Here is a 21612-nt window from a genome sequence, read left to right on the forward strand (position 1 = left end):
TGTGAGGTAAAACGGGTTTTCTGTGACCAGGTAGAACATGCACGGCCCCCCCTACGCGCCATCAGCGAGCACAAAGAGCTGCAGCATCAGCCTCACGACCCCGTACTTTGCCGGAGCTGCTGCTCCTGCGGGCTCTCTCCGTTCTCCCCCACCCCCTTCGGGTGGGCTCCCCGGTAGCCTCCCCCGCTGCCCCCCGCTGGGGGGTAGCGGCGGGAGGGCGCAGCCGCCCTCTGTTTTCCTGCAGCCGCCGGGCTAGCGAGAACGGGGGAGGCGGGCGCGCCGCCGGCCGCGCACCCTCCCTCAGGCCGGGGACACCCGCAGCACGCAGGCGGCCAGCCCGGCCCCGGCTTCGTCCCGCTGCGAGGCCGACGCGCCCGTGGGGGGCCCCGGGGAGGCGAGGCGCCTGCAGGGAGAGGCGCTCCCTGCGCCGCCGGGGCGCTGGCAGGGCCCCCGGGCCGCCCACCGCCTTCCCCCCCGCCCGCTGCCCGCCGGGGCCGCGCTGCCTCGGCGCCAGCTCCTCCTCCGCGCCGGCAGAGGGCGGCCCCGCGGCGGCGCCCTGCGGAGGCGGGCGGCGGCCATGGCCGTGCTGCTGGAGACCACGCTGGGCGATCTGGTGATCGACCTGTACACGGAGGAGCGGCCCCGCGGTAGGAGCGCGGCGGGCCGGGGCAGCGGAGGGGGTGGCGGGCAGGGGCGGGCAAACGGAAGCTCCCGGTAAAGCAGCGGCCGGGCTGGGCGGTGCGGGGGGTGGCCGGCTGCAGGTGGCGCTTGCAGCCGCCCGTGGCGCCGGATGGGCCGGGAAGTGCCGGTTTGTAACGGCCCGGCCCCGCGGGAGGGCCCGCCGAGGGGCTCCGCCGTTCGAGGAGCGAGCAGGGGCCGCGCCTCCCCGCTGGCGAGCCGGGCCCGGTGCGGGGGCTCTGCGGCCCCGGGGGAGCGGGCCGCGGGCGGGCGGTGTCCGTCATCAGGGCCCTTCTGCCCGCCGGCCCGGGCCTGTACGGCCCGTCGGGCCTCGGTGCTGGGTGTGAAGAGCCAACGGGTGCCGGGGGTTGGGATGCCGGGGCCAAACGGGTGCCAAGTTTTCTGTGGCCATCTCGGGTCCCCGCTTGTGCAAGTAACAGCTTGTGCACGTGTGCTTGGAATACTTGGAAACATCAATTGCTGTTGGGTAGCTTGGATTTTTTTTTTAAATTATGCTTTTATTATAAATGTTTAACAATTTATTTTAAAAATGAGCAAATGTAATGTATTCTGAATCTAAAGGCAGCTGTGATCCTTCTTAGGTGTCTGGAAAGAAACTGGGGAGAAAAAAAAATTGCATTTCTGTGTAACTAGCTTATTTAAGGATTTTGGGATCGCTAGAGGTGGGCTTTAAGAAGGGAGGAAATCTTACTGCAGAGCATTTTTCACAGCGTTTATAGATGGTACGCTGATAAGTCTTAACACAGTCTACTCTAAAAATACTTTTCTACACATTGAACTGGGTATCTGTTCTGTCTGTACTTACTATGTCTGGGGTTTTCTTTAGTAAATGTTGGTATAATTTCTTACAGCTTGTCTGAATTTTCTGAAGCTCTGCAAAGTCAAGTACTACAACTATTGTCTTATTTATAATGTACAGGTGAGTATTCTTAGTTCCCTGGTTTTTTTTGTTGGTTTGAGTTCACAAGCATGGGAGCAGTATCTTACATTTTCTGCTTTGTGACAGAGGGATTTTATTATACAAACTGGTGACCCCATGGGGACTGGCCGTGGAGGGGAATCCATATTTTGGTAAGTAAAACTTTTGCATTATTTAATCAATAGAGAAGTTGTATAGGGGAATAGGGGTTCCAGTTAGTTTGTCTTCAGCTCTCTTGGGGCAGAATTACTGAGGGGGGTGTAAAAATGTTGATGTGTAAGTTGTCATACCTAAATACCTTTTTAATTCCTATGCTGCCTTTGGCCATTCAGATTTTTTTTCAGGACCACATTCTATCTCTGACCTTAGAAGGAAAGTTACAACTAGCAAGTTGTACCTAGATTTCTGTTTATTTAAAAGTGAGCAAATAACTGTAGGTTTGGTTTTGTGAGAGATGTATCCTAACTGAGTGCTCTGTAGAAGGCAAAATCACTAGCAGTTTGCTATTACTTTTATTTTTGTAAAAAAATGTATTCAGTTGAGTGGGAGGGGAATATGGAGGCTATACTTGATTTCCTCTGTGTATAAGAAAGTAATCCTGTTGCTCTAAAGATTTACTGGAGTTCACTTCAGTCATGTTGAACGTGCATAAGGAGATCACTTTTCTTCCTCATTTAAGATTTTTTCAGTGGTCATACACATAAAAGTTGAAGAGATCACTCAAACAGCTAGGATGGAAGTTAGCAAAGTGCCTATGTTCTGTATGATTCCTTTGAAATAGTTATTAAAAGCAGAATGAACATTGCAGAGCAGAGCTAAACCTGGAGTGCTGGGGAATACTGTATACAGAGGTAAATAGCTCAGTTTGAACAGAGCAGTGTTGCTAGACAAGTGTCAGCTTTTCTAAGTCTGGTCTGTCAGAGCCTCTTAAACACAAGACCTTGAGCGCATGGATCCATGGATCACCACTCTGGTGATCCTGGAAGCATTATAATTGTGCTAAGCAAATGCAAGTCTGAGTAGGTAATTGCCAGACCTGAGCTGTCTCTGCACATGGGTAGATAAAGTTTATTTTGATACTCTGTCCTCTTATAAGGATTGGTCTTCTGAGGCTCATAGGTGTGGCAGATAGGGAAGTGTGATGAGTGAGTGGCAGATTCTATTCTGCTGCTAGCGTGGAAAATGGCACTTTGTCTTTTCTATTTATTCATTACTGCTGAAGTCCATGAAATTGGCATTTCTGTTATTGCTACCCAGGAATCTGATGTAAGCAAAGTTTAATTTGAATCCTTTCTTCATAGAGGAAGAAATTCACCTGCTTAGCAAAATGAGTTCACTCACAAAACACTCCTTTGGGCAAATATATTAGGTATTGACCATGCTTCTGTCAGTTATGAAGTGAGACAAAATGAGTGATATCAGGGTTAGACTTAAAAAAATAAAAAGAATGTAACAGTTTGCCATATCCTGTGTATCTCAAATTACTGTGTGCAGTCCTGTCTGTATGATGAACTAAGTTTACACGTAGATTTAGTGGCTTTCTGTTTATCTTGGAAGACAACCTTTTGACATAATTTTTTATATTTTTATAGTGTGGATTAAATTATTTTATGGAACCTACTTATCAAAATTTGTATTACCTTCATGCTTTGGAAAATGTTGTATACTGCATTTAAAAACATTCAAATGCACCTCCCCCCATGCTCCCCCCTCCGCCCAACACCTCTGTGAAATGCCTCGGAGAAAAATCTGTTGTTCCCTGTAATATATAGTGAATTATGTAAGTGTGCAGGTCCATAAAAATGTGCATGGATGCAATGTAAATTCTGTTTTTATTTGAATGCCAATGTAAAAAATGTTAAGATGTTTTATTTACTGTTTTATAGTATTTCTTTATCTCACTTTTTAGAAATTGCTTTGTGTTGTAACATACTTGTCACATATATTTTCAGTCAACTGTATGGTGATCAAGCTAGATTTTTTGAGGCAGAAAAAGCACCGAGAATCAAGCACAAGAAGAAGGGAACTGTGTCAATGGTGAATAATGGCAATGATCAGCATGGATCGCAGGTTAGCATACAGTGTTGGAAAGCCTGGGTACATGTCTAAATAACTAAAGTGAAAATTCCTTGAATTTACAAAGGAGACAAACAATGACTGTCATCTCATTAGCATCATATTGTAATATGGTCAAAAAGCATGTAAGGAGACAGCCATAGATAGGTTAATTATTTTTGCACAGTGTCCCAGGTGCCAGTGGGTATTTGATTGCAGACAAGAAAGAGATAAAAATGCTCAGATTCAAATCCTGTCCTAGATTAATTTTATAAATTTTATTTGTTAGCATTCAGTTCTCTATTTTTTTTCCTTTGTTTATTCATTTCTGTTAATACCTTGATGTTTTTCCTAGTATATAGAATGTGCAGGAAAAAATCCTGTAGTTAAATGGAAGTGAAAAGTAAGGAACCGGGGTTTTGAAAGAATCTTGAAACTTTCTGCTTATAACTTCATGTTAATTTGGAAGGTGAAATCATACCAGTTTCCACTGTATGGTTACATAAAAGTGTGCATTAATAATGCAATGTAAGTTTACGGTTTTATCCCAGTGCTAGTACAAAACAATTTTTGAAAGTAGTGTTGTTCTTTGATGTTCCCTGTTCATGTGCACATAGTTTTTGCTGTGGGTATATTTAAGCTTTAATCTCAGAGAATGATATTATTTGTGAATTATTATTTTAGATGCATTGTCACTTTTATATATTAAAATACCTCATTTGTAACATCCATATGTTTAAATTAAAAAAAAAGGTATTAATAATCAAAGAGCAATTAAAAAAATATGGTTTTATTCCAGCTAGTACTTGTAATATATGTAGTTAATCTTGCTGCTTCCCTGCATTGTATGTGTAAAATTGTTTGGGTGGGTGGGTTTAGGAAAAAGAGGTGACACTTGTATTTATATTTAAGAATCCAGCCTGCTAGCGTATACACAAGACATATGGGAACGAATGCAGTTCCCAGGAACATTATTGCAGCTTCTTACTTGGGAAAGAAAAATTCCAGTAAGGAATTGTGTGCAGTTGGCTTACAAATATAAGGTAGCTTAGTATAACCTATACCAAATACTACCAGTCTTAACTGTGTTGCAGAGAAAGAGGAGGGAGAGGTTAACAGTCAAATTGTAAAGTGTGGATGTAATGGTTCTGTTTAATTTGTGCATACCTACTTCTTCCTCCTTTGTTCGTTACCAAGTGTCCACCATCTCTAATTTGTTACCCAGTGTTCAGTTGGTATTTGTGTTAGGGTACATTTTAGTGCCCGTTCAAGCTGGTTTAAGTCAATGCTACTGTGTTCTAGTTCTCCTCTCAATGTTACTGATCCTCGTTTTTTGGGAGAGAAGGGTTTGTGGTACAAGGGAAGGAAGGAAAAAAAGTCAGGATAGAATTAGGTGAAGGTAGAACTGTGGGAGTTTTTGCCAAAATTGTGAAAATGCATCTGCTGAATGCGATGTGATGAACAGGTGATTTGAGCTCAGTTCATGACTTACTGCTTCCCAGAGGGGTAGCCTTGCTCTTTCTGTCCTCTCATCAGCTGTGATGCCTGTCACAACACTTGCTCATCTTGCTCAGCAAACCTACCTGGCAGATAACTATTTGCTTTTCCTCTGGCAGCTGGTTTTCTGCCAGATTACTGAGTCAAACCAATTCACAGAAGGGTCCAGTGAGCTGGAGCTGCAAGCTTGTGCAGAGGGGGACTTGTGTGAGAGAGCCCCTCTTTCTTGGGCAGTGGCTGTGGCCTGTAGGTTGGCTCACCGTGGTGTCAGAGCTGATGGAAGATGATTAATTTTCTGCAAAAGTCAGGAAGAGTTGTTTATGGTTCCCCCCTCCCTGATTTAAGTGAGAGTTTTACCTTTGCTAAGGTAAAACTCAAGCCCTGGATTTTTCTATTTACTGCTACTGGTTTTGTATCTTCTTTTGCAGTTTCTCATTACTACAGGGGAAAACCTGGATTACCTTGATGGTGTGCATACAGTATTTGGAGAAGTGACAGAAGGCATGGATGTATTGAAGACAATTAATGAAACCTTTGTAGATAAGGATTTTATCCCATATCAAGATATCAGGTGTGGCTGCTTTTAATTTCCCTTTTTGAGGCATCTTTTTTTTCACTTTGAAACTAGATTCATACAGCGATGTCAGGTGACCTGCACATGATATTTTAAATACTCTTTTATTCCAGTATTATTGGTAAAATAAGCAGGTACTAAAATAAACAACTGTGAGAGAAAAATGAGCAACTATGTTGCCTTTACAAAAGCACCAGTACTGGTGTTTACAAGCATACAGTATGCTTGGCTGTTTGGGATATAACTGAGAATCATCTGGAATGGTTTTCTATTACTTGGGTAAAGAGAGTTTTGTTTGCGTGTGACTGATGCTGGTCTTGATTTTGTTTTCCTTAAGGATAAATCATACAGTAATTTTGGATGATCCATTTGAAGATCCACCTGGCTTGTCTGTTCCTGATCGCTCACCAGAACCTACTAAGGAACAGCTAGATGTGAGTATTTATGATAGCTTCTTGGAGAAAAGTTGGAAGAAATAATTAGATTAATTTATCCCTATTGGTGGCCAGCATAGTCTTGGTCATAATAAGAATTCCATCTGTAAGACTTCATCAGATCTATATCCTAAAAGAAATACACATTTTTGTAGTGTAAGAGGGTAAGAGATGTTCTTCTACTACGACAGCTTGAGTTCTGGTATGTCAAATGCTTGTCTGTTATTTGCAGCTTTTGCTGTATTTAATCAAATATGGCTGCTTAATCCTTCAAGAAAAGGATAAAAGGGTGACTTGGGTGCTTTCCCCTGTGGCTATGGTGGAATTAGGTTGGAAAGCCACATTTTAGATTTCTAATTACGATGTAGATAAGCAGAACATTCAAAATATTCACCTTTGGCATTCCTGGTTTTTTGTATGCTCTGGTAGAAGACAAAATAAAGCTAACCTTTATTAATATTAAAGTGCTTACTGCTGTTTTCCTTTTAAATGTGAAATAGTCTGTGTTTCACTGAAAGTAATCTTGGTCATTCTTTGCGTTATATCTGCAAGCAGACATACTGTTGTGATGTATTTGTTCAAACAGAAGGAATTTGCTAAAAATTTAATGTAATTATTCATAATTTACTCATAGCATGCAGTTATGGAAGTTGCTATGTGAGATTATCTCCTTGTGTGGTAATAGTTGTTTGCAATTGACTGGAGAGAATATTGTTTATTTTTAAGCTTAATAGATACAGTTACAAGGTTAGAATTAGGCTTTCATAGTACATCTGCACTGTGGTTAATCTCTGACCTACCTTTGGGTGTAAGGAGTTCAGTAGCTCACTGCCAATTGTTAAAAGATCTGAGAACTTATCCTTAGTTTTCTCCCCCCACAGCCTGTCTGAAGATAACACCTTTTTATGTAGAAATGTCTGTAAGAAGGGCAGCATTCTAGAGGTGCTGACAAGAAGAAAAAATTAAACCTCAAATGCTGCCTAGATGTAGATGTGTAAAAATAAAATTCTTGTTGTGATATACTGTATTTAATGTTTTAGTCTTAATAGACACCACATGTACCTGCAGTGTTCCTTATCTACATTTCTGGTAGGAGCTATCTAGGAGCTGACACTTGTGGTGAGATGTTGAGTATGAGATGGGAGTATAAAAGAATTCAGAATATATAACCGAATATCATTAAAATTGGGCCTGAAAGTTCACAGTGCATGAAACATGAGGATAACATCTTCTTTCTTTTTTTTTTTTTTTTTTTTTAACCTTAAGCGGGAAGAACAGAACAAAAGCCCAGTTCTGCAGAGATACAGTGCTTAAGCATTTTTCATGTCTTGGGGGATGAGGGGGTAGGTCATCCAAGTAATATTTGTTGGGAAGTGAGAAAGAGTTTTTGGATATGGCTTGGTAATAAATAGCTTTCCTTCATTTTCCAGAGTGGCAGAATAGGAGCAGACGAAGAAATTGATGACTTGAAAGGACGATCTGCAGATGAAATAGAAGAAGTGCAGGCAGAAAAAGAAGCAAAAACTCGTGCCATTCTTTTGGAAATGGTGAACATCTCTCTGTATTTACCTGATAGATGTTATTCCTCCATGTGTGCATGTTATATTAAGTCTAGGAGAATGTTTACTATTTATCTTGAAATTGCTTATCTGATGATGATGTCATGGTTCAGAATCTGCTATTAAATGTCTGTGGTACAATGAAAAGGAATGAGCATGAGAACCAGAGGTGGTTTTCTGATAAAAACTTCTGATACTTAATTTTCAGAGCCAGAATTAAAAGTGGACCAGTGGAGGCTTTATAAAATCTTGCTGGAAATGCATCCAATTAAAAATCATAACATACATAATATGCTGCTGAATATTTATAATCATGGAAAAGGTTTAGCATGTGTGGGAAAGAGCTGAGCTAATTTGAGCTAAATCTCTTCCCAGTCTGTATAGTGGCACTGAGGTTGCATTATTTGTATATGTAGTAGCAGTCTTCCTTCTGAGGGGTTAGTTGAATTTAACATTGTTAACTTTATGTTCTTCCTTCTTAAATATAATGTTTGGTAACTGCTGGCAGTTGTAAATCCATATAATAACAAAAATTGTGAATAGGCTTTGAAGTCTTTTTTTTCTTTTTTTTTTGTTTTTTAAGAAAACAATCACACATAATGTTGAAGGATAGGTGAATCCATCACACTTCCTTACGACTACCAAATTCAACTTAATGGTGAATAGTTTGCAACAGAGACTAATACCAACGTCAGTCCAGATGTGGCCATAGTGTTGCAGAAGATCTGTAGGTGTGGGCTCTTGTTTTGCTGCAGCAGCAGTAGGGCAGATGACCTGTTTTCCAGATAACAATGTTAGCTAAAAAAGGCAAGTGGGATATGTTAGCCAATGCAGTAATTTTCAGTGAGTATTGCCATGTAATATGCAATAGGAAGCTATTTTATACAAGCTGAAGAGGTGAAAAACTAAGTTTACTGCTAGTTTCACTGATTTGAAAAATGACAACTGATAGTTCCACTGTTCTTTTGTTGAAACAGTAAACTTCTTGGGGAGCGTTTATGTGCTTAAACTCCTTTTGAGTTCTTTTGTGGAATTGGCTTCTTACGTATGTTATTTTGCTTCTTTCTGCTATCAAACTAATATGCATTAGGTTTTTATTAGCTTATTAAGTAAAAGATGGAGATACATTGTTTAAATATGACCAGCTATTTGTTCAGGTTTTAAAAAGCATTGCTACAATTAGGAGATTGGTGTGTATATTTGTATTTTCCTCTAACTTAATTTACTGTCAAGCTATCTTAAATTTAAGCGTATCCTAGCTGTTGCCAGACTTCAAGGAAAGGTGAGTTTATGTACAGACAGAGATTAAGGAGTGGATCCAGTCCATTTTTATTTTTCTATCGGAGTGGCTGTAGAAGTATACTTCCATCTTTCACAACTGTGTATTTGTTATGTTGTGAACAGGGAAAACAAAGTAGAAAGCATTTGTCACTTTCGTGAAGTGTCACCACTAAGCGTTGATTTAAGGCCTTCCGAGAAAAGTGTTTGACTCATCTCCTTGCCTGTGAAGCAGGAAAGGAGGGAGTCGCAGAGTGGGCAAAGCCCACCAGTGAGCCAGAGGGACACAGTGAGCCACCGACACACTGTCTCTGTGCAAGTGTGGTGGAATTGCAAATAGATTATCATTTTTAGATGCTATGGAAAACGCTTTCTTTGTGGTGTTGGGTAGGAAAACTAATTAATTTTTGATTTTGTGATAGGAATATGTCTAATATCATCCGAAAGATGTGTTGCCAGTGTACTTGTGGCAAAAAAATGTAGACCCCTTTAGGCAGAAGTGATGAAAGTATTTTCCTGTATGCCACAGGTGGGAGATTTACCAGATGCAGAGGTCAAGCCACCAGAAAATGTGCTGTTTGTTTGTAAATTGAATCCTGTGACGACAGATGAAGATCTAGAGATAATATTTTCACGATTTGGTCCCATTAAAAGGTAATTATTATAAAACTAATAGGAAAACCTTCTTTGTTAAGACTGAACTTGATTCCCACCAGTCTATATAGGTTTGGCTGTTCAGTAGTATTCTGGTGTCTCTGGAGATTCATTCTGTGCCTGCATGTATTTGGATAGAGACCACAGCAATGGTGATACAAAGTCAGATCTACCTAGGTGAGTATTCAAGTGAAGGCCTAGGGAAGTGTAGGAAAAAGGAAAACATGATACTCTCCTGTCCTCTCATCCTCTCCCTCCTTTCTTCAGTTTTTGACTTGGGTGCTGCATGAGCTAGATACAGTATCAGGGTTTTTCTTTTCCATGGGAATATGTATGGTTTGGGATAAAGTGACAAACATTTCTGGCATCTGATATACTCCTCGTTAAGCTGTTCCTCATGCCTGCTGCCTTTTTCAGTTTTGAACTTGGCTCCTAGTAGTTTGTTTCTTCCTAGTGCTGGTATTAAAAGATATTACGGGCAGTGAGCCCTGCTTTCCCCAAAGTAATCTTTTTTTTTCTTGCTAAGAGTACTAGCCTACGTACTCATGCATTGCAGAGGAATTTTCTTTACCTTGTTTCCATTTTCTCAACCTTTCCCTGCCTTTTCCTGTTCTTTTGTTTTCATCTCAAGATGAGAGGACCAGAACTGCACACAGTATTAAAGAGATTTTAAAGAGATTTCGGATTTACAGAAGCACAGTGGTATTCTCTGCTTTGCTCTCAACTCCTTTTCTAGTTAATGCTAAAGCTTTTTTTTCTTTTTCTTTTTTTTCACAATGCACAGTTGGGATTTCTGGCAGCACCCCCCCAGCTTATCTCACTGCATTTATCTATGTTGAATTTGCAATCTTGTTCAGTTGGTCTCACAAGAACTTTCTGCAATGTTTTCAGTCTATTTTTGCCACCTTTAACAATTTACTATCATCAGCAGACTCCACTGGTGACCTCTTTACTTTCTCAGTGAGAAACAACTGCTCTTACCTGGTTTTTCATATATTTACCAATGCAAAGGTGTTTCTTATTCCATGGCTGGTTGATTTTCCAAAAGCCTTTGGTGCTGGAGTTTATTGAGTTTCCAGAGGGATTTCAAAAGACTGCGTCAAATAGATCATCATCACACAAGTGTATTGACTCTTTCAGAGAACTTCACTTAGGTTTATTCAGATGGTCCTGAGCAGGTCCTGTTCATTCAGATGCACTCTAACTGCTCTGTGTTGTTTCTGCGTTTGTGCAGTATCAGCATACGGGCCTGCAGTATCCCAGATCCTTCACTAGACTGTGTGTGTGAGTGAAATTGGTAGTGTTTGCCACGCTTACAACTCCAGCAAGATTTCTGGATATCCTAGGGATTTCTTAGAGACTTTTTTTCCCCTCTGTTGGTTTGTTCAGTACCTCTTCTGCAGTCCTCCTGCTTTTAAAAAAAAGATGGATTTTCTGAATAATCCACAAAGGAGGGTTCTGGCACAAAACTGTCCTACCTTCTTCCTCGCTGGTGGCTGCTGCAAAGAATTCCTATAGCTTGTCTGAATAGCCTTGTCTTTTTTTTCTTTTCCTTTTTCTTTTTTTTTTTTCTTTTTTTAAATCTTGATCATCTTTTGGATTGTGTATCCTAATCCTGATTTGTCACTTTCTCAGTACACATGGGGAGGTCTCACCTAAAGTCTCGCCTTAATGCCAAATTTCCTGCCCATGTTGCTTGTCTGACCTCCTTCAACATCCTGTAGTCAGAATTCTCGTGTCGTATACAAGAGTTTGGCAATACTGATGTAATCCTGTATTGTTCGCATTTTGTGTCTACTGATTCAATACTTCTGGCTTCGTATTTTTGCCCAGTGAACTGCCTGATAAGAAGGTGGCTGCTAAAGAGATGCTTGTTAAGAAGAGAAAGTTTGTCACGTGATGTCTGTTTAAACTTCCTCTAAAATGAATGTGAAATTTCTTGTCTTGCATTAGTGAGATGCAAAAAAATAATAACAAACAGTAATGGTGGAAAACAGATTTTGTTTTATTGATCAGAAATTCATCCCTAGTTCTACATTTCTTGCTAACCACTTGTGATTTGTGTTATTAATTACTCCATTAATGTCACATGCATATTTTTCTGTGCAGACACCCCCACATCAGTAGGGGTCTCAGAATCAAGTTGTATATACACCTTCAAGGTTCTTTTGGCTTTTGGTTTGTGTTTAATTGTTACTCTCCCTTTTAGGCAGTGCTTGCCTATCCTATGTTTTTTGCTCCAACAGCATTGACATTTTAATTTCATATCAATTTTTCAGCTGTGAAGTGATCAGAGACTGGAAGACTGGTGAATCTCTTTGTTATGCTTTCATTGAGTTTGAAAAGGTATGTCTGTTAGGTATACTGTATGTAGATTCTGCTTATAAAAGTTCTTTTTTGGGTATACTTCCATTAAGGAAAACCACTGAAATCTTCCAAGTGTGGGGTAGCTAGTATTTTCTCTTACTGACTTAGTTATAGAAGTTGCTAGGTCCTAAATGAAGCAAACGTCGAAGTCTGCCTCTGTTCAGCCAAGCAAGACAAATATGTTCTTGTTAGGTTGTCTTGAAACCAGTGGGAGGGGAGCAGGTCCCTTTTTTTTGCCCTAGAACACATTAGGACTTTGAAGAGTTAAAGAAGGGAATATTAGGAGAGAAAGGAGGCAAGCTCATAAAGGGGGTTGTATGAAAGAAGGTAGGTTGGTGTGTACAGTAGTGTCCTGTGTTTGGCTTGTAAATGATGCTTGCTTTATCAACATGCTGCTTTTACTGTTGAGATTAGTAGTAAAAGTTCTCTTGATGGTGCATGGCTTCTTGTTTGTATCTGCTAATATCTCTAATCTGTGAGGGAAACTGGAAAACACTGGAAAACTATTCCACTTGAGCCTACTTATGTACTTAAAATGGAGCTTTTATTAGTTGTCCTTTTTTTCCTTGTTTTTCTGAGTGTATTACACATGTCAAATGTAGCTGGATTGGCAAATTTTTAAAATAGTGAAATGAATTGAAGAATTGGAATTTGAAATGCTGACATTCAGACAAAACAACTATTTCTTATGAAATGGAACAATGCTTCTGTGCTTCAGGCAATTTTAGGAAAAAAAAAGTACGCCATTAAGCAGTTGAATTTGTGTGAATATTCCTATAAATTAATGATGACTCAAAATTTTCTGGAAACTTTAATATCAGGAGGAGGACTGTGAGAAAGCCTACTTCAAAATGGACAATGTGCTGATAGATGACAGGCGGATACACGTGGATTTTAGCCAGTCTGTTGCAAAGATTAAGTGGAAGGGAAAAGGTAGGTACGCCTACAGTTCTTTGACCCTTATAACTTAATAAGCCATGACTTCTAAACTGTGTTATGTGAAGAGAAACAATTGTAATATGTTTAAATCATCTTACCTTCAGGGATATAATTTTTCCAGGCACCGTAATAAATGGAGCAACTCAGCTCCTAGCTCTGCTCTTCACTTTTTCCATAAGAAAAAGGGTACAAAGGTTTGCTGCATATTAACATTATTACACATTACATTGCCGTGGATTACCTTCTTATCAAATGTATTTTTGCCACTAAATAATTTGTTCCTCTTGAGCTTTAAAAGTGATGAGTTTTGATATTACTTACTAACAAAAGAATATAGCAGTACATTGCTACTTTTTAGTTTCTTTATTCACTGTATGACAGTTGGGTGTGTGCAAGAAAAAGTCAGTATTTAGGCCAGGGATTTCCATTATTCACCTCTTGTAGGCCAAGCATATTGCGTAAGTAGGCTGTATCTTATAAAAACCCAATTTTGGATGCTTGAGGATGTTGTAGGAGCGAAAAGATGGTGGGAGAGGTGGATAGAGAGATTGTTTGTTTGTTAGGGGTGTGAGCAAAACACTGGACCTGGATAGGTGACTGTGCGTGGCGGTGGATGGTCTTGTGTGCCTTCACCCACCACTGAGGGCTGCCTGCAGTTTGTTGTGTACCATTTCTCCAGGTTCGGGCACTGAGGTACTAGAGCTTGTCGTGCACAGAGCTGAGATGACTTTGTCATCTATACCATGCTCTCCGGTGCATCCTGTACTGACTGGCTACATGGAAAACTTATCTTTATCTGGGTAATTTAGGTGGAAATTGTCCCAAATACCGGAAAGCTAACTATATAGTGCAATGTTAAGTGTGACCGTGAGGTGGCAGCATGTTGCTGCGAGATAGTTGATTAATCTGTGCGGTTTTACTTTAATGTGAATGGGTGGAAAATGAAATCTGTCATGCCCCCCCTTTAAATCAAGACATTATAATTTTTTTTTTAATAGTTTTCCATTTTAATTGTTAAGCTGTTGCAGTCTCAGAGGTTTCCCTTTGTGTAGCCCAGAGCAAAAAGTAATTTAATAATGAGAACTGTCTCTAGGCTTTCCCGGTAACAGAATTTTAAGTAGTGTGACAAATGACCTCTAATCAGAGTGGGACTAAACCACTTGCTGAATCCTGCTTTGTGATCCTGTTCGTGTGTTGTCTCCACTGGACATGAGTGAGGAAAGAGCCGTATGTTGTTTAATGGGATCTGTAAACAAGAGAAGGACAGAAAATCACAACTTGTCTTGCTCTCTCCTACCCTGTTACCCAGATGTCAGTGTTATTTCTGGAACTGCATCCTGCTGTGTGTCTCTGTGTGGTTATGAAGAGCCCTTAAATTCATAAGGAGAACTTAATGATTGGTATGGGTCTTGGTTGGTTTTTTAGTTGGAGTGAATTGAATATATTTTTCTGTGGACAGGTGGGCGGTATACCAAGGATGATTTCAGAGAGTATGAAAAGGAACGTGACAAACCTTCAAAACTTACTCTGAAAGAGAAGGTAAAACCAAAGCAGGAGTATCCTTTTCTTGTCAAAGGTATTTTTTGAACTAAATACAGTTTATGAAAACAGCCTGGAAAAGACTACGTCTTAAAGCTTGCCAAATGGATTTTGCTGCTGCTTCATATAACCATTTCATGTTTGAGATGGAATTAAGCATTTTGAGTTTTTCATTTGATGACTTTGATGAATTTAGTCAAATCAGAATGTGCTGTTTCACTTCAGTGTTGTGTGCAGGTAAATAATGTTTCCAGTCTACATGATATATGGAATGATCTATGTCTGGAATGATCTATGGCATAACAGAGTTTTAAGTATTTTAAGAGGGGAACTGGTGCATCCAAAATAAGACCATAGTAGTGACTTCATCGTGCCTTGAGATTATACTTTGCTTGTGGTAAGCATGAGAGAAAAAGAGACCGTAGCTTGTTCAGCTATCCACAGGTAGAAAAGAAAGGAGAATTGAGATCTGGCTGTACTGTTTGACAGGACAGAATTTAGTTGTTTTAGTACAGCTGATTTTTTTCAGTGTGTACAATCCTGTTCTGACTGAAATATGTGGTAAGTCTTGGTAAACCTTGGTCTGATAAACAGGTATTTGTTTGCTTCATGAGCTTTTATGTTCTGCTATTTATTGATGCTGAATAACAGACCTGTCCTTAACCAGCACCACCAGTGCTAAGTATGACCTTGTGCTGGATGAGGATATAGAAGAGTCTCAAACAAGTCAGTCACACTTGGCTAAAAAACAGAAGAAGAAAAAGCACCACCACTCTGAAGATGAAGAGGATGACAAGAGGACCAAAAAATCTAAGGTACTTACCTCTTCATGCATTAACTTTATAGCTGTTTATTGTTCTCCTAATAAGAGAAGCCAGGAAAAAGAAGTCTGATATTGAACTGAGGACATGACGTGCAAAGTCCCATAAAATACAGCAGTTGTAAACATACAGAAGGCTGATATTAGTAGCTGATTATGAAAGAGGCTTTCCAAATCTTCCTGGACTTTTGAAGCTTGGCATGTCTGAATGGCTTTTTGCCAAAACATCCTGAAGAGGCAATGAAGCCTCTCATAAAGTAGGAGATCTTCAGCACTTTGAACCTGTTGCTCACATATTCCTAGTCATAAACTAGGAGTTAATCATATTTCATGAATGCAAACTATTTCTCATTTTCTTGCCAGACCAGCGTGTGTTGGTTCTTCCCAGTATGGAATCAGAAACACAATCTCTTTGCATTGTCTTATTTTTATTTTTCCTATTTTTCCTTAACTGTTTTGGAAGCATTTGTGTAGAATCTATATGCAGGTTTGCTGGCATCTGTATTTTGTGCCAGCATACAGTGCTCTAAGACTGAGGCAGTAGAGGAGATCATCGGAAGACAGTAGTTCTGTCATTTATTAGTTCCACTGCAGTCTTTTGCGTCAGCATTCCCACAGTTCTGTGGACTTGGGATAGTCAAGATGCTGATGTTTCATGGAAACAATGTCTGCAATGGTAGAGTGGCGAACCCCAATATTCAACAGTGCAGCTTTATGAACAAGAGCAAAGCTGTCTTCTAGCAACTTTGCAGAAGGTGATAAGGTTCCAGCCACAGTAAATAAAGCCATTGTCCCTGGCATGAGTTTTGAGTACTGCTTTAAGTTCTGCTTACAGAGAGCATACAGGATTCTGTTGTTCCATTGCATTGCTTCTTGTTTTGGTGCTAAAAAGAACTTTTCTCACAAACGTTGGCAATTAATTTTTTTCAGTGCCACCAGTGAGACCCTATTGCTTATTTGTGGTACAAGTCTTTTTGTCACTGTTTGTATACTAGTTCAGTCGGGATCCCTTGGGTGGAGGAGAGTGACTGTTCAGATAATTAAAATCTGGATGGGAGCATATACATACTAGAGGTGTGAACTGATGTTGGTTCAGACATCCTCATGACTTTTTGGCTGGTTAACGTTCTCGTTTTAACATTCTTGAAACAGATATTTCTGGATGTTGTCTTTGTTCTTGGCGGTTGAGAGATTAAATGTGTGGAACTGGCTGGTCATGTGTTATCAGCAGCGAACACTTTAAATTAGATGTCTCCACCCCTGTAGGTGGTACAGCAAGTACTTGACAACAATAGGCTGTTAACCTCTGTTGGTATAATTGTTACAAGGGGACTGTGAGACACGTTAGCGGTGGTTTTCATAGCACAAAAACATGAGGACAGAGAAGTTCCCGATTCTATTTCGAGGTTCTGGAAATGAGTATTTTCTAGTGCTTGACTGTGATCTCTTCTGTATCTCTGTATATTTTCTTGTGATTTAGTCACATGCTCCTGCTGTGGTTTGTTCTTGTAGTCTACTTCTGCTGTATTCTGGTATGTTCTTTCCCACTGCTTTCCTCTCTGTTGCTCACCTTTTACGATTTTGGTATAAATAGTTCAGCCTTCTTATACCCAAAATCACAGGTGGAGGCTTACTTCTATTCTCTGGTGGCAAGTAATGTAGTTCCCCCTCGGAGCTGTGAAAATGAATTTCTGGTAAGAATTTTTTCTGTCTGCACTTGAATATTCTTGTTAGCGTGTACTGTATAGTATGTACACATATTAAGCAGTACGTGCTTGATCTCATTTAGAGATACAGTAAGCGTCTTGGGGCATGGCCCTTTCTAGATGAAATCTGCAGGCAGTTTAGATAATAAATCCTGTTTAGCATATACAAAACGTAATATTTTTTTAATCTATTTTTTAAAAATTTACAATTTGGGCATAATCTGGGGAGCTCATACAAGGACAGGGGAAGGAAGCATGTCCTTGAGGCAGAGTATGTCCAGATTGAATACTGAGGCCAGCACGACACATATCAATATAGAAGTTTTTTTGATGAATGGTAGCATTTTTAGTATAGGTAAATAAAGTATTTTCCCTTAACCTTATTTTGGAAAAATGAGAATATATTCAAAGTAAGAACTTCAAAACAGAACAACAGCAGATGTTCCACAATTAATTGGCCAAAGACCACAACAGCCGTACAGCTTCATACATAGGCTTCCATCCTGAGCCCCTAGTGTGGCAGAGATTTTAATTAACAGACAACACGGGAGGTTTTGGCAACTGTTTGCAGTTTGTGCTATGCTACCAGCTCCAGCTATGACTTTGAAGGGGTTTTATTTTCTGAATAGTTTCCATGATGTTGAGTCATTTTTCTGTTCTCTTGCTGTTTTGTTTTTTCTTCAGTATATTTTGACTCATCCTTTTCTTAGTTTGACACCCATTTCCTGAATCTTCAGCTTCTGTGTTGATGTTTCAAGAATGTATTTTTGAATCTTGTGCTGTTTGACTTGATTCCAGAGGGCAGAAGAGATGGGGTGTTGTGGCTTGCGTTTAGTAGGTAACAGGATGTGGGTCTGGAGCAGGAGGCTGGACTACCATGTGGGTTTGTGTATAGGATTTCGTAGTTTTTTTGAATACGGGTCATGCTTCTGCTTGAGATCTGTATCATGACTTTGTTCCCTTTCCAGTTCCTCTATGTTTTTTGGTTCCTTGGATTTTCTTTTTTCTTTTTCTTTTTTTCCCCAAGATAACTGGATTTGTGGAGGAGTGTAGCCTATCAAATAGATTTTTGTGAGACGCAGGGGCTTTCTGATTTTCATGTTTCTGTAGTGCATGGTTTTGGCAGAGATAACTGATTTTTTCTGGTTTTAATTTCTTGCTCTTACTGCTTACTGGACACTGTTGTCTTTATATTCAGGGACAAGTTTGATCAAAATCTTCCTCCTAAAAAGGCTGCCTCTGTTTGTTTGCTCCTTTTAACCTTTAATGTGCTTAATGTATGTAGAGATGGCATATTTATTCTGCTTTTGTGGTCGTGGTATTTCTAGCTGATTTACCTGCAAGTGCTGGTTTTGATTGTGTAGATGAAGATCAGATCTGTGATTACTGATGTATGTGTTGATCCACAGGGGTTATCTTCCTTGTTGTAACCCTAGTGTTTCAGCATTATCTATTTAATTCTGAAGGTGCTGTTTGCTCTGGGAGCCATCCTGATCACTGCCTGTCTGGATAAAAGCTCTGCTTGGAGTAGAGTTTTTTTGCACTATGCTTTTAAATAAATGAAGTTTGCTTGTTTGTACGTGCAGCATAGGTTTTAGCCGTACAATTGTGAATGCTACTGTCACAAGTACATATTGAGAAAAAGGAAAATCATACCTGAAATGAAGTAAGAAATACTGTATAATTTAATGCAGATGTTTTTCATGGTTCATTGTGATCTGGGTTTAACAGTGTTGTTGTTAAACTAGAGCATCAATGATACTAAACTTTGAGGTGATTGTACCTTCAGAAAAAAAAGTGCCTACCACCTTCTTAATAACAAGTTTTCTATGTGTCTTTCTGCAGGATTCTGAAGCTCCCTCTTGCGTTTTGTTTCCACGTATATCTTAGTTGAATAATAAGAACAAACTAGTTGTTACCAGTGCTTGAAAATGTTAGTTCATGTGTCAAAATTCAGTGTTGTGTATTAAAATCTTTAGTGTTCTTTGAAATGAAATGGCAACTTTCTAAGTGATCTCTATCTTTTTACTTTTTAAAATGCTCTATGCTGTGGCCTGTATGGGTATTGGTGTCTCCACACAGTCATTTTAGTATGTGCTGTGCCATAATCTTCTAGTGTGGCATTTCACTATCTGAGTAATTAAGCCATCTTTTCTTCATTGACTAGTACACTTTTTCAACGGTCTCATACGGTCTGCCTTGTGCAACAAGTAAAGCAGGTGTTCTGCCGGCAGCAGTTCCTCGTTTGTTACATAAACCTCATTTCTGTGCAGAGCAAATCTGTTCTGTGTGCTGAGCCACTCAGCATTCTCGGCGATGCTTTGCAGAAAGCCACGGAAATTAAAAATTTCCTCATTTTTGGCTGCCTGAACATGCATTTGTCTTTAAGGAGTTTTGTGTGTGTGTGCTCGAACACCATTACCACTTGGTGTACGTACTGTTGATCTCTCCTTTTTAGGCCATTTTAAATTTTATAGACTTGTACCCCTTGGAGTTTATGGTGTCTGTGTATGAGTGTATTGTCATGTGTGTTCTGGATGGGTCATACCCATCAGCCTGCAAAATACAACTGATTTTTCATGGCCTCATTATGTCCTTTTCAACTCATGCACCTTGTGTTATTGTTTGACTACATTTAAAAGGATGGGATTCTCCAATGCTGCCTTTTCTTCTGGACTTGTAGCTTCAAGGAAGTGAATTAGTTTGCGTGTGTGTAGTTGGTCTCTATAATGGTGTCGTTCGTTTTTCTGAAGCCTAGGATTTAGGCCATTAAGGATTGTTACAGACAGGTCTTAAAAGGTGTTCTGCATCTTCATAGCACGGGAATGCTTATGGAGCTTGAACCAAAATCTATGATGAAATCCTTGCATTGCTTAGATAAGAAGTCAAAATCCAAATCTAGCTTAGAAGTTTGTGTGATGCTCATGAGGAGTTTGATAGTATCCATCTGTGTCAAATCCCTGATATAACCAGTTTTTGCTAAAGCTCCTTAGGAAATGCAAGTAGCAGCATGCCTGACAGCCATGCTTTTTTCCATAAATGCTGACACAAGCTGTAGATTTACCTTCTTCATATAGTTACAGTGGGGTTTTTTTAATGTGTTACCTTTTTCAAATCATCATGGATGTGAATCCATTTCAGGTATACCGGCTTTAGCCAAGGAACCAACCATACCTGACTTTTCTAGTTTTCTTCATGCCTTTGTATGTTTTACCCTTTTGTCTGTAACTGTTTATCTGTCCAATTCCTTTAACAGGATTCTGATCGGAAATATGAAGAACGCTGTAGAGAGAAGATGAGGAGTGAGAAGAAAGACAGGCATCGGAGTCGCAGCCGATCTCAAGAGAGAGACTACACTTACAGCAAACAAAAAGACAAATACAAAGACGACTACCGAACAAGAGACTGGGATAAAAAAGCAGACAGAAGCAGAAGTCCTAAGAAATCGAAAGACAAAGAAAGGTCCAAGTACAGATGAAGGGCAAGGAAAAGAGAGAGGGGAACTAAAATATATTTTTCTTCATTCATTCTCTCAAGTGGATGTACAGTGACTGGATAAAAGCAGTTGCCTTCTGTTGGCAGCTTGGCCTTATAATTCTGTGAGTGCCCAGTGTATGACTGCTGGAGTAAGCCTTGATTCCAAAAAGGTGATTTCAATAAAGTATTTCACGTTAGTGAAATGGTTTGAGTCTGCAATAAGGAATGTTGTCTAAAGATTTTTGGAGGCATAAGCATGCACTAACAAGTGAATTGCCCTTCATTGTGAAGAGATTTGCAGGTCATATCTCCTTTCTACAAGGAGGTTGTGCTTACCTTTCGACACTTTCAGATGCTGTCATAATGAGTGTGATTAGAAGACCTGGGGAGACAGAAATGTGCTGTGCACACTTCTTCCAGAAAGTGGGCAGATACAATTTGTATATGGATACTCAAAACTTTATTTCCTTCCTTTAAAATGAAGTGCTTCTGGTGGGCATAGTCGTGTCGGTGTTATTTGCCGACACCACGGTGCAGCAGTGGTTAAAGGCGCTGAAGCGCTGCTGTGCTGCTCATGAGGGCCACAGAGGTGCTGTACCATGCTAAATCCGTCGCGCTTCCTTGCTGGTTTATTTACGCAGATCACTTGGCTGTGTGGCATTGCTGGAGGATGCCTCTCAAAACTGAGGTTCACCACTTTACGCTTTGCCTGTCTGTAGTCACTGTTAAAGGTCTGGCCTCTGTAGTGTCAGGGGGTCCAGCTGCCATGGTGGCAGGCAGGTTATGTTGGGTGGTTAAGAAAGAAGAAAACAGTCATTAGCAGAAACGCAGAACTGGTAACTTACATTGTACTTGCCAAACTTAGGTGGGATTGATTTTCAAGTTTTGTGGCAGAAGTAGGTGAGTTAAAACTCTTCATCTACAGAAGAATTCAGGTGGTGTTACGAGAGCTTGGGTCTTCATGAAAGTTGGTAGGCTCTTAAATGCCTGGCTTGTTCTTCACCATTTAAACAGTGTTAGCCAGTATTCATACATTTTAAGAACATGTATGTCCTCCTCTTTCTCTCCGGAGGAGGAGAGCTCTTGCACTGTTAG

The 21612-nt window shown here is 40.1% G+C and overlaps 1 protein-coding gene across 2 annotated transcripts; it reads left to right on the forward strand.

Moving 5' to 3' along the window:
* The first annotated feature begins 518 nt into the window (after positions 1-518).
* On the forward strand, positions 519-20736 carry PPIL4 (peptidylprolyl isomerase like 4). Of its 2 annotated transcripts, none has more exons than XM_037391877.1 (13): positions 519-647; positions 1551-1618; positions 1706-1770; positions 3571-3688; positions 5599-5741; positions 6082-6178; positions 7609-7725; positions 9545-9669; positions 11949-12015; positions 12858-12969; positions 14435-14531; positions 15191-15329; positions 20297-20736. In XM_037391877.1, exons 1-13 carry the CDS (start codon positions 578-580, stop codon positions 20516-20518), a joined length of 1440 nt encoding a protein of 479 aa, XP_037247774.1. In that variant the 5' UTR covers positions 519-577; the 3' UTR covers positions 20519-20736. The 2 variants fall into 2 exon arrangements, with proteins under 2 accessions (XP_037247774.1, XP_037247775.1); XM_037391878.1 differs by lacking the exon at positions 519-647 and adding an exon at positions 1029-1165.
* The last annotated feature ends 876 nt before the right edge of the window (positions 20737-21612 follow it).

This window comes from Falco rusticolus, chromosome 6 (assembly GCF_015220075.1).
Source record: "Falco rusticolus isolate bFalRus1 chromosome 6, bFalRus1.pri, whole genome shotgun sequence".
Taxonomy (NCBI): Eukaryota; Metazoa; Chordata; class Aves; order Falconiformes; family Falconidae; genus Falco; species Falco rusticolus.